We start from the raw sequence: 13,138 nt of genomic DNA, 5'->3' as shown, positions 1-13,138 counted from the left end.
AGAGAAAGAGAGAGAAAGAGAGAAAGAGAGAAAGAGAGAAAGGGAGAAAGAGAAAGAGAGAGAGAGAGAAAGAGAACACAACTCACCACTATGAAGGTTACACCACCACTGTGCACACTGCAGACTCTACAGTGCACCCCCCCCCCCTCTCTAACATATATATCTCTATCTCTCCATTTCTATATCCATCTCCAGCTCTCTATTTCCATTTTTATTTAACTATATCTACCTCTGCATCCATCTCCCTCAAGTATATCTATCTCCATCTTTCTCTCTCCCTCTCAAGCATCTCCATATCTCTCTCTCAAGCATCTCCATATCTCTCTCTCAAGTATCTCCATATCTCTCTCTCAAGCATCTCCATATCTCTCTCTCAAGCATCTCCATATCTCTCTCCCTCTCAAGCATCTCCATATCTCTCTCTCAAGCATCTCCATATCTCTCTCTCAAGCATCTCCATATCTCTCTCTCTCTCAAGCATCTCCTTATCTCTCTCCCTCTCAAATATATCTCCACATCTCTACAAAAATCAACATCACATAAATCCCCTTCATCTACCTTTTGAAACACCTTCCTAATTACTTTACCATCCTCAAACTCTAAACTCTGTATAAATATTTTTTTTTAGCAGACGACCTTTTTAAAACCACGAATTTCAATGGGAAAAAACACTGCCTTTTATCCACCTAATAATCCCGATGTTATACAGTGGAACCTCAAAAATTGAATGTATCACATATCGAACGTTTCGAAAATAGCACCCTTTTTTCGGACAAACTGTGTCCCTCTTATCAAACGCGCCCCTATTTTCGGACCGCTGGGTACAGGACCTGTCTGCCAGCCCGCTCTGTCCGCGTCCCCGCACAGGTGCCGTGAGCAGTCTAGCTTTGTTTATGCTTGAGTGAACACTAACCTGCGCTCTCATTCATGCATTTAACGATTATTTCGTTGTTTAGTGATTGGGGGACTGTGAAATAAGCTGCCATGGGCCCAAAGAAACTTGCTAGTGGTACCCCTGTGGTAAAGAAAGTGAAAAACACCATAGATGTGAAGAAGGAAATAATACAGAAGTATGAGAGTGGTGTGAGACTTGTTGAGCTTGCCAGGATGTATGGGAAAAACAAGTCGACCATTGGTTCTATCCTGTCAAAGAAAGAACAAATCAAGGAAGCTGATGTTGCGAAAGGTGTTAATATGCTAACCAAAAAAAGACCACAAATAGTTGAAGAGGTTGAGAAGTTGTTGCTGGTGTGGATCAAGGATAAAGAGATTGCAGGTGATAGTGTTTCAGAGACGATTATTTGCGAATAGGCAAGGAAGTTGCATGCCGATCTGGTACAGCAAACTCCTGGAACCAGTTCTGATAGTGAATTTAAGGCCAGCAGAGGCTGGTTTGACAGATTTAAGAAGCATAGTGGCATACACAATGTTGTAAGACATGGTGAGGGCTTTACCTGAGGTCCTCATGGAGGGGGATTCTCCTTCCAAACACTAACCCCAACTCCCTCTCTCCTCCTCCCTATCTTCCAGATGCCATCACCAATCTTCAATAAAGGTAAGTAAAAATGTTATTTTATATGTATTACTATACATAATTAAAAACTATAGTGTTTGTTGTATGTAAAACTGTAATTAATCTCTATAAAATGTATTTTTTGTGTGAATATTTTTGGGTTTCTGGAACGGATTAATTGTATTTCCATTATTTCTTGTGGGAAATATTGCTTCGAATTTCAGACTTTTCGAATTTAGAACTAGCTCCTGGAACGGATTAAGTTCGATTTTTGAGGTTCCACTGTATTTGTGATTAGAATCATATTAAAGACACATCTACCTCCTTTATTTATTTATTTATTTGAACATGATACAGAGAAGTACAAAGGAATACAGTTATTACAGTGCAACATGCTAAAGCCCCTTGTATGCAGAGCATTATGGGCAGGCTTAAAATTAACTTAAGATTAACTAAGCAATGATATATTCAGTGGTAAAAACATTATTGTAAACAGATAACAATTTAGCACAAATGAGTATTACAAAGACAGGTCATATGGTCATTTACTGTGTTGCTGAGCATTCAGTACAATGGAGTATTCTGTTAGGTAATGTAATTAAAAAGTAACAAAGTTTGATTGGGTCACAGGTTAAACATTTATGAGATACAATAATGAGAAACATTTACGAGATACAATTATTCAGCATTTATTTAGCTGTGGGTAAGTGATTTTTGAGAAGAGACTTGAATTTATAAACAGATAGTGTTTCTTTTATATTCACAGGTAATGAATTCCAGATTTTAGGGCCTTTTATGTGCATTGAGTTTTTGCATAGTGTGAGATGGACACGAGGAACATCAAAGAGTGATCTGTGCCTTGTGTTATGGTCATGTGTTCTGTTGAGGTTGGCAAGGAGATGTTTGAGGGGAGGGTTAATATCAGAGTTAAGTGTTCTATGTATGTAATAGGTGCAGTAATAAGTATGGATGTTTTGTATTGTGAGTAGGTTTAGAGTTTTGAATATTGGTGGAGTGTGCTGTCTGTAGTGGGAATTTGTTATTATTCTGACTGCAGCCTTTTGTTGGGTGATTAATGGTCTGAGATGGTTTATTGTTGTTGAGCCCCATGCACAAATTCCATAGGTGAGATAGGGGTAAATAAGTGAGTGATATAGGGCCAGGAGGGCTGACTGTGGAACATAGTACCGTATCTTCGATAGTATGCCTACAGTCTTGGAAATTTTGGGGGGAAATTTGTTGTATGTGTGTTTGAAATTTGAGTCTATTATCAAGGTGGATTCCTATGAATTTTCCCTCTGAGAGTTTTGTGATAGGTGATCCATTTATCATTATGTTAAGATGGACATCTGCAGCTCTGTTACCAAACTGAATGAAGTAGGTTTTGTCAATGTTTAGAGCGAGTTTGTTAGTCCTCATCCAGGTAGATATTTTCTGTAATTCAGTATTTACAGTAGTATTGGCTAGCGTCACTGGGCTCGGGTGAGAGAAGACGTATGTAGTGTCGTCTGCAAATAGTGTGGGAATATGTAAATATATGTCTAATTAACCAGAAGGTGGAAATCAGTAAATATAATGTTTATTTCTACCAGTAGATGATATAACTTATACAGACCATAACTGACATCAATGACATACTACATAAAGTAACTGGTTATGTAGAGCATTTCCCACAACTTATGTTCACCTAGCAGAAAGTAGGTACCTGGGTGTTAATAGACTGGTGTGGGTGGCATCCTGGGGACAAAACTGACTAATTTGCAGGAAATGCTCTGTATAACAAGGGGGGCTTTCTATATAGTAGTATATCATTGATGTCTGCTATGGTTTGTATACCTTGTACATGTATTAGTGGAAATAATTATTATAAACGTATACCCATCAAAACCACTTGGTTCATAACCTCTGTTCTGGAGCTCTTGGATATATCTTTTAGGGCTGAGGAAGGGTTGTTGAGGTGGTTCGGACATGTAGAGAGAATGGAGCGAAACAGAATGACTTCAAGAGTGTATCAGTCTGTAGTGGAAGGAAGGCGGGGTAGGGGTCGGCCTAGGAAAGGTTGGAGGGAGGGGGTAAAGGAGGTTTTGTGTGCGAGGGGCTTGGACTTCCATTAGGCATGCGTGAGCGTGTTTGATAGGAGTGAATGGAGACAAATAGTTTTTAATACTTGACGTGCTGTTGGAGTGTGAGCAAAGTAACATTTATGAAGGGGTTCAGGGAAACCGGCAGGCCGGACTCGAGTCCTGGAGATGGGAAGTACAGTGCCTGCACTCTGAAGGAGGGGTGTTAATATTGCAGTTTAAAAACTGTAGTGTAAAGCACCCTTCTGGCAAGACAGTGATGGAGTGAATGATGGTGAAAGTTTTTCTTTTTCGGGCCACCCTGCCTTGGTGGTAATCGGCCAGTGTGATAATAAAATAAAAAATAAATACATAAAAGAAAGACTCTATACCAGTATGACTTAGACCTCCACTTTTTTGCCTGATATCATAATTTTTAAAGGTGTAAGACATTGGTCAGATGACCAAAATCTCCAGTTGTGGGTCATCAGGAAACACTCATCCTGTTTCCTGACAAGCCTTACCTAATCTAACCTTACCTAACCTTTCCTGACCTAGCCTAACCTAACCTGACCTAGCCTAACCTAACCTGACCTGACCTACCCTAACCTGACCTAACCTTACTTGACCTAGCCTAGCCTAGCCTAGCCTAGCCTAACCTAACCTGACCTAGCCTAGCCTAACTTTACCTAACCTTTTATTTTTCTTGCAGAGAATGGTGAGCAGAGTACCACTGGTGATGGTGGCCCTGGTAGTGGCCCTGGTGGTGGCCAGCCTTGCTGATGCTACTATTATTCACAGTAAGATGTTAAAACTCTTATTCTAGCCAGAGGAAGGTGCTTAACTTGTAGGGGTCATACACAGCTGGGGAATGCGAGGTAATTAGTTCTGATGCAGAAGAAGGGCAGCTTCAACTACTTGGATGTAGAGTTTATCATATACCCACACACATAAGGGGGATTACCAATAGACCCCTGGCTGTCTTCAAGACCCCTGGCTGTCTTCAAGACCCCTGGCTGTCTTCAAGACCCCTGGTTGTCTTCAAGACCCCTGGCTGTCTTCAAGACCCCTGGCTGTCTTCAAGACCCCTGGTTGTCTTCAAGACCCCTGGCTGTCTTCAAGACCCCTGGCTGTCTTCAAGACCCCTGGCTGTCTTCAAGACCCCTGGTTGTCTTCAAGACCCCTGGTTGTCTTCAAGACCCCTGGTTGTCTTCAAGACCCCTGGTTGTCTTCAAGACCCCTGGTTGTCTTCAAGACCCCTGGTTGTCTTCAAGACCCCTGACTGTCTTAAAGACCCCTGGTTGTCTTCAAGACCCCTGGTTGTCTTCAAGAGGGAGCTGGACAGACACACAGTACTTGACCAACCGGGCTGTGGTTCCTACGTCGGTTTATGTGCGGCCAGCAGTAACAACCTGGTTAATCAGGTCCTGATCCACCAGGAGGCCTGGTCATGAACCAGGCCCCGGGGGGGGATGACCCCCGGAACACCCTCAGGGTATACCAGTCACTAAAACATCACACTAATAAAAATCTTAAATTTTCTTAGTTGAACTAGTAATTATATAAGTTCCCAAGTGAACACATGCTCTTTCGAGCCCTCATATATAACCTCAGACATTTTTATTACATAAAACTCACTTAGAAGTTACTAAATAAACTTGATATAATAACAAACTTAAATTTTTTTTTTTTTTTTGGGGGGGGGGGGGAATATGAGAGGTAATTAAGTTTGATGACAGCTGGCACTGGACAAGCACCTAAAGTCGGTTCCTAACCAGCCGGGCTGTGGCCCGTACGTTGGTATGCGTGCAGCCAGCAGCAACAGCCTGGTTGATCAGGCTCTGATCCACCAGGAGGCCTGGTCACAGACCGGGCCGCGGGGGCACTGACCCCCGGAACTCTCTCCAGGTAAACTCCAGGAAAGGGGGGATAACTTCAATGCCGTGGATTAAGATCCCTTCAACATCAATGCTCCCCCTCCTGCTTCTGATATACTAAGTAATTAATTCACCCATCAGGAGGGTCTGATCCGAGGCAGGTGATGCAGGAGCCAGGGACAGAATACCTTCATGATCTGAACTCTGAACTGGTCAGTCTACTACGTCAGAACCTTCCACACATCAATACTGTTAATGGTAAGAAATATAGCCATAATTTTTAAAGTGGTGGAGGGGTAAGCCAGTGGAAGGTTTCGGTCAGATGACCAAAAGCTCCAGCTGTGGGTCATCATATGACTAAGACCCAAGTTAGGAAACACTTGTCCTGTTTCCTGACAAACATTACCTAACAAACCTTACCTAACCTAACAAACCTTACCCAACCTAACAAACCTTACCCAACCTAACAAACCTTACCTAACCTAACAAACCTTACCCAACCTAACAAACCTTACCCAACCTAACAAACCTTACCTAACCTAACAAACCTTACCTAACAAACCTTACCCAGCCTAACAAACCTTACCCAACCTAACAAACCTTACCCAACCTAACAAACCTTACCCAACCTAACAAACCTTACCTAACCTAACAATCCTTACCTAACCTAACAAACCTAACAAACCTTACCCAACCTAACAAACCTTACCTAACCTAACAAACCTTACCCAACCTAACAAACCTTACCCAACCTAACAAACCTTACCCAACCTAACAAACCTTACCTAACCTAACAATCCTTACCTAACCTAACAAACCTAACAAACCTTACCCAACCTAACAAACCTAACAAACCTTACCCAACCTAACAAACCTTACCCAACCTAACAAACCTTACCTAACCTAACAAACCTTACCCAACCTAACAAACCTTACCCAACCTAACAAACCTTACCTAACCTAACAAACCTTACCTAACAAACCTTACCCAGCCTAACAAACCTTACCCAGCCTAACAAACCTTACCCAACCTAACAAACCTTACCCAACCTAACAAACCTTACCCAACCTAACAAACCTTACCTAACCTAACAAACCTTACCCAGCCTAACAAACCTTACCCAACCTAACAAACCTTACCCAACCTAACAAACCTTACCCAACCTAACAAACCTTACCCAACCTAACAAACCTTACCCAACCTAAATGATGTTAGAAGAATTTGTACAATTATGTTTCGCTCTGCCTAAGGCTTGAAACCAATTCATTTCTGTTTTTACCAAAATGCATTATTATACTCATAACTAAGCTCTAAACCCACAAGGGTCATACTGCAATAAATAACCCGAACACAGAAGCAATTTGTGAGGCTACACAAACTTAAATATTTCCTAATCTTGGCAGGTGCCAGTGGTCCTCGTCTGGACATGCCACTCAGTGGTTGTCGAGATTCATTAGACTGTCACCATCGCTTTACTAACTACCTGGGTCTACTTGTTCGTATGATGGAGACAGGCAAGAGGAAGTAAGGTCTCCACCAAGGCAAGAGGAAGTAAGGTCTCCACCAAGGCAAGAGGAAGGTCTCCACCAAGGCAAGAGGAAGGAATGTCTCCACCAAGGCAAGAGCAAGTAAGGTCCCCACCAAGACAAGAGCAAGTAAGGTCTCCACCAAGACAAGAGCAAGTAAGGTCTCCACCAAGACCAGAGCAAGTAAGGTCCCCACCAAGACCAGAGCAAGTAAGGTCCCCACCAAGACCAGAGCAAGTAAGGTCTCCACCAAGACAAGAGCAAGTAAGGTCTCCACCAAGACAAGAGCAAGTAAGGTCTCCACCAAGACAAGAGCAAGTAAGGTCTCCACCAAGACCAGAGCAAGTAAGGTCCCCACCAAGACAAGAACAAGTAAGGTCTCCACCAAGACAAGAACAAGTAAGGTCCCCACCAAGACAAGAACAAGTAAGGTCTCCACCAAGACAAGAGCAAGTAAGGTCCCCACCAAGACAAGAACAAGTAAGGTCTCCACCAAGACAAGAACAAGTAAGGTCCCCACCAAGACAAGAACAAGTAAGGTCTCCACCAAGACAAGAGCAAGTAAGGTCCCCACCAAGACAAGAACAAGTAAGGTCTCCACCAAGACAAGAACAAGTAAGGTCTCCACCAAGACAAGATCAAGTAAGGTCCTCACACAAAGGTCTTCTAAAAGACTGAAAAGAAAAAATTACCATAAATAAATTCATCAATAACTGAAGATAATTAAACAAAAATGTTATTTATAATAAACCAAAAAAACCACAAAAATGACTTTTCAAGGATAGAAAATTGTGGGGTTGAATAACAACTCACAACACAACCACAATTATCAAACCAATAAATATATATATATATATATATATATATATATATATATATATATATATATATATATATATATATATATATATATATATATATATATATATATATACACAATACAGATATAATGATAAATATGTATATAAAAAAGTGAAATCTGCAGGAAACTGGGATAAAATATCTGTTGTCAGAGACAGACAAGAAAATCCAAAACTTAATCTTCCACTGATACAAAAATTTATGATTTATGAACCGGGGAAAAAGGCAAAATACATAGTGTTGAAAAGGCCAAAATATTTGCAAGCTAAAAACTTAATCGAATATTACTTAGGCACACTAACAGACAGCATTTCTATATATCCCATAAAGTTTAATATAACTATATAGTACAGAATACACATTGACAACTATGTAGTTTGATGTAGCCTCATCCCACATATCTAGCCATGTGTTTATATATGACTTTTTGATGTGTGTGACTGCTGTACTCTCCAGTATTTGTACTCCCCAGTGTTATTACAAACAGGGGAACTTTAAATCCGTAGGGCTCACACTGTACTCTCCACTAGCTTTGCAACAAATATATCCATGTTTAGTGGTATATAATTTTTATTACCCAAAGATTGATAAACTATAAATGTTTGATTTTACTAGTAAGTTGACCTTAAACTACAAATAAAGAGGCAGAATATAAACAAAGCATGTAAAGAAAGTTTGAGGTGGTCAGTCCCTCAGTCTGGAGAAGTGTATTGTTCCAGACTGAGGGACTGACCACCTCAATTATTATTATAATCAAGGGGAAGCGCTAAACCCGGAGGATTATACAGTGCCTGGGGGGGGGGGATGTGGAAGGCATTCAGGCTTAATTCGGGGAACTGGAGCACAGATCCAATTCCCTAAATCAAGAGCCCCTCACCAACATCAAGGAACCTTCCTTGAGGGACTGACCACCTCAAAACTTCAAGGGTGATGGACTGATTACATAGTCTTCAAGTATCCTGTGCTTCTATCAACTTCTCTGTACTCGACTGAAGAAGCCTACTGTGTAGGCGAAACGTTTCGAAATCAAGATACCTAACTGCTACACATGTGTCTTACCTAACAACCTGTCGGTATTTTATACCATTTTAATGTTCAAAGCAGCATCTTGTAAACAAAAAAAGAGGTAAACTCTCAGGGGTGGTATAGAACCTGGGGGATGGGATATTCAGGGTTGATTTAGGGAATACCTGGTCAGGTGGAGATAATTAGTGCAGTTCCTTGGATCAAGAGCCCCTTACTGGATCAAGATCCCTCCAGCAACAACTTTGTCCCTCAATCACTTAGGTAACAAGGAAAGGTAAAATTAAGCGGCAATAGTATAATATAGTAGGTACCAGGTTATCAGGAGCAGCAGGACGCAGGTACCTGCAACATGACACCTACTGACCTCAGGTGCTACACTCCCATCACCCATTTACGTACCCTTGGTAACTCGCCTAATTACTGCCCTCGGTACTAGGACCGGTACTCTCCTGGGTACCTAAGTGGCATGACGGAATTACTTTATTTAGGTACACATAAGTACAATTATCATACAGAGTGTAAATTACCTTCCAAGATAACCCCCCCTTCAAAAGAGTCATCCAGGATACCCCCCTCCAAAAAAGTCATCCAGGATACCCCCCCTCCAAAAAAGTCATCCAGGATACCCCCCTTCAAAAAAGTCATCCAGGATAACCCCCCCCTCCAAAAAAGTCATCCAGGATAACCCCCCTCCAAAAAAGTCATCCAGGATACCCCCCTTCAAAAAAGTCATCCAGGATAACCCCCCCTCCAAAAAAGTCATCCAGGATAACCCCCCTCCAAAAAAGTCATCCAGGATACCCCCCTTCAAAATAGTCATCCCGGATAACCCCCCCTCCAAGAAGAAGTCAAATTGGCTTATTTCCATTGTGGTCCTGAAGGTAACTGATTATTATAATCAAGGGGGAAGCGCTAAACCCAGAGGATTATACAGCGCCTGGGGGGGGGGATGTGGAAGGCATTCAGGCTTAATTCGGGGAACTGGAGCACAGATCCAATTCCCTAAATCAGGAGCCCCTCACCAACATCAAGGAACCTTCCTTGAGGGGTGAAGGTAACTGAACGTGGGATGGAGTGTCTGTCGTCTCAGAGTCAATAATTTAAGTCTGTGGGGTCCTGTAAGGTTCGAAAATTGTGGTGTTCAGGTAGAGGAACCTCGGTGACATGTTCTCCAGCAGCCACGTTAATCACTTCCTTATTAGGGAGTCCTGGGAGGCAGGGTTCAGTAAGGTGTAAACTTTGGTTACCCTTAACAACTCCCAGTAATAAGAACAAATACGGTGTAAACTGGCAGTGACCCTTAACACCAATACCACAACAATACCAATACCACAACAATACCAATACAACAACAATACCAATACAACAACAATACCAATACAACAACAATACCAATACCACAATACCAATACAACAACAATACCAATACAACAATACCAATACAACAACAATGCTGCTGCTGCAGCAGTCATTGAAGGCAAGATCCTCTGACATTATCACTCCCAGGTCTTTTACATTAGTTTTTCGTTCTATTGTGTGGTTTAAATTTATTTTATACCCCCATATAGTTGTAATTTATTCAAGTTTTCAATATTATAGTCGAAATTTCTCATCATTGAACTTCATATTGTTTTCTGCTGCCCATTTAATGATTTGGTTGATGTCCGCCTGGAGTCGTAGTGTCCTCACAGTGGAGGACACTCATGCAAATTAATCTGGAAAGGCAGACAGTACTGTGGCTTACCACTACTATCAAAACTAAGCGCTAAACCCAAAAGAGATGTCAAATACGTTAGTCCAACATCAAGGAGACGGTTTTTAACACGAGTCCATGGACACTGTTCATTAGAATTACGAATATGTGTTAAACGAGTCTTTGGTCTAGTGTTAAGGGCGTCTCAAATATCAAGGTTCCAGCCACGTTAACACACAGTAACAAGACTGTGTTAGTACCTTAGTAATTACCAAGTAATAACCATCCCCCCTACCCCCTCCCACCAGTAACAACTAACTACTCACCCCCCCAACCCCTCCACCAGCAACCAACCCCCCCGACCCTCACCCTAACTACCTTCCCCCTCCCCACAAACTACCACTGACGTCATTACCTCCCCCTCCAGGTCAATGGCGCCATTTAGTCATGGTGGTCAAGAACAGTGGCGCCACTAGTCACTCTTCTGCCACCCACCACACCATCAACACCTCCTGTTCCTCCAGTTCCATCAACCTGTGGTAATATAAAAAAAAACTTAGATAATTTCAAGGTAATTTTTGATAGATCATCTTCGAGAATATATTAGCCACTTTTCTTTCTATATTATGTTGAGGGAAGCATTATAAATACTATGTAAGACTTTAAAACTATTGCTACTGGAGTTCAGGAAAAATTTAGTAATGTCCATACTTTTATCTTTGCAGACATTGTTTTGGTGTTGCTGCTGGTGATATCTGAAGACTTGCAGCTGTCCACCACACGGCAGCTGTCCACCACACGACCTTCACCACACGGCAGCTGTCCACCACACGACCTTCACCACACGGCAGCTGTCCACCACACGACCTTCACCACACGGCAGCTGTCCACCACACGGCCTTCACCTCGCGGCAGCTGTCCACCACACGGCCTTCACCTCACGGCAGCTGTCCACCACACGGCCTTCACCACACGGCCTTCACCACACGGCAGCTGTCCACCACACGGCCTTCACCACACGGCAGCTGTCCACCACACGGCCTTCACCACACGGCAGCTGTCCACCACACGGCCTTCACCTCACGGCAGCTGTCCACCACACGGCCTTCACCTCACGGCCTTCACCACACGGCAGCTGTCCACCACACGGCCTTCACCACACGGCAGCTGTCCACCACACGGCCTTCACCACACGGCAGCTGTCCACCACACGGCCTTCACCACACGGCCTTCACCACACGGCCTTCACCTCACGGCAGCTGTCCACCACACGGCCTTCACCTCACGGCCTTCACCTAACGGCAGCTGTCCACCACACGGCAGCTGTCCACAACATGGAGAATATCTTCAACCTACAAGATTCAATAAACTTATTACATTTTAATAAATAAAATTTTCTTTATCACGGCAAACAAATGTTCAAGAAACACACAAGTAAATAACTTTGATACAAGCCTCAACTGCTGTATTTGTCAGCAGGAGACAACATTCACACAATTCGGGAGCTTTAAGCTCGGGGGTGAAAAAAAAAAAAAAAAAAAACCTACCCCAACCCTACTAACAATAGTAGTAATGAGGCGGACAGCCTCAATACTGCCATTAGTAGTAGTCTGAGGTATGATATATTTTTAAATTTCACGACCTGGTTTGTAGTGTCAGGAAGCCAAGTGTTGCGACGCTGGAAAGTCACTGCAAACACTTCCTCGTGTACAACAGTCTTCTAACACAGGCTATTAGAACACTGGAGACGTGATCACCTCTTGTCTTGTCAGTAGTAGTCTGCTGCAAGTAAACAAGTTGAAGGGTAAACTCCGTAACAGATACATTACAACCCAGCCAAACCTACTCCTAATGTCACTGGAAAGTCAACTTGCACTACTCTCCTCTGAATCAAACCTGATTGACTTTCATCGATCTGTCCCCAGAGATTTTACTGCTCCCGCTCCCCCCCCCCCCCAATCCCTCAATCAAACAATTATATATACGGGCACATTTACCCAAATAAAATTTAACATAACTATAGATATATGGGTAATATAATGTTATACACAGCTTGGGGGATGTTAGGCAATCAGGTTTAATCCAAGGAAGGGGAGGGTACTTGCAACTGCTTGTATCAAGATACCTTCACTAGTACAGACACCCCTTGAAGGACATCCAAATTTAACATGGTAGTTAGGATCCTAAGACAACATTGGTGGTTAAATCTCTCGCTTCACACACTGAGGGCCCGGGTTCGATTCCCGGCGGGTGGAACATTTCGACACGTTTCCTTACACCTATTGTCCTGTTCACCTAGCAGCAAATAGGTATCTGGGTGTTAGTCGACTGGTGTGGGTCGCATCCTGGATGACAAGATTGAGGAACCCAATGGAAATAAGTTAGTCCTCGATGACGCACTGACTTTCTTGGGTTATCCTGGGTGGCTAACCCTCCGGGGTTAAAAATCCGAGCGAAATCTTAATGTATTTCCCCTACACTACCACGTCCCTCATAGAACATTAGTTCAACAACCAACACTATGGGTTATTTAACCTGTTGGAGCTCTGCCGTATACCAGTTTACTAACACACCCCATACC

General features: G+C 42.7%; 2 protein-coding genes across 3 annotated transcripts in view; both read left to right on the top strand.

The window, feature by feature from the left end:
• LOC128703909 (uncharacterized) overlaps positions 1-8,405 on the top strand; it is a 12,374-nt gene extending 3,969 nt beyond the window's left edge. Inside the window, exons 2-5 of one of the 2 annotated variants that reach the window (XR_011394679.1) lie at positions 4,286-4,373; positions 5,592-5,708; positions 6,855-7,030; positions 7,598-8,405. Coding sequence is in view for 1 of the 2 variants with exons in the window: in XM_053798775.2 (XP_053654750.1) it covers positions 4,289-4,373; positions 5,592-5,708; positions 6,855-6,979 (327 nt within the window). In the remaining variant the exon portion in view is untranslated. Of the gene's footprint in view, positions 1-4,285; positions 4,374-5,591; positions 5,709-6,854 lie in introns of both variants that reach the window. The other variant, XM_053798775.2, reaches the window with a different exon arrangement.
• Positions 7,056-11,941, top strand: LOC138855460 (putative uncharacterized protein ENSP00000383309). Its single transcript, XM_070104933.1, has 3 exons — positions 7,056-7,619; positions 11,003-11,096; positions 11,283-11,941. Exons 1-3 carry the CDS (start codon positions 7,056-7,058, stop codon positions 11,939-11,941), a joined length of 1,317 nt encoding a protein of 438 aa, XP_069961034.1.
• Positions 11,942-13,138: the final 1,197 nt, after the last annotated feature.

Source organism: Cherax quadricarinatus, chromosome 95 (genome assembly GCF_038502225.1).
Source record: "Cherax quadricarinatus isolate ZL_2023a chromosome 95, ASM3850222v1, whole genome shotgun sequence".
Classification (NCBI taxonomy): Eukaryota; Metazoa; Arthropoda; class Malacostraca; order Decapoda; family Parastacidae; genus Cherax; species Cherax quadricarinatus.
The sequence above is the reverse complement of the archived record's forward strand: the minus strand, read 5'-3'. Positions and strand labels throughout refer to the sequence as shown.

What these genes read in the sequence shown, in the direction of transcription:
- LOC138855460 (XM_070104933.1), top strand. Translation starts at nt 7,056, where the DNA reads ATGTCTCCACCAAGGCAAGAGCAAGTAAGGTCCCCACCAAGACAAGAG. An exon ending in CTCCACCAAGACAAGATCAA is followed by an intron (nt 7,620 to 11,002) that starts GTAAGGTCCTCA and finishes GGCGCCATTTAG; the next exon opens with TCATGGTGGTCAAGAACAGT. An exon ending in TCCAGTTCCATCAACCTGTG is followed by an intron (nt 11,097 to 11,282) that starts GTAATATAAAAA and finishes TTATCTTTGCAG; the next exon opens with ACATTGTTTTGGTGTTGCTG.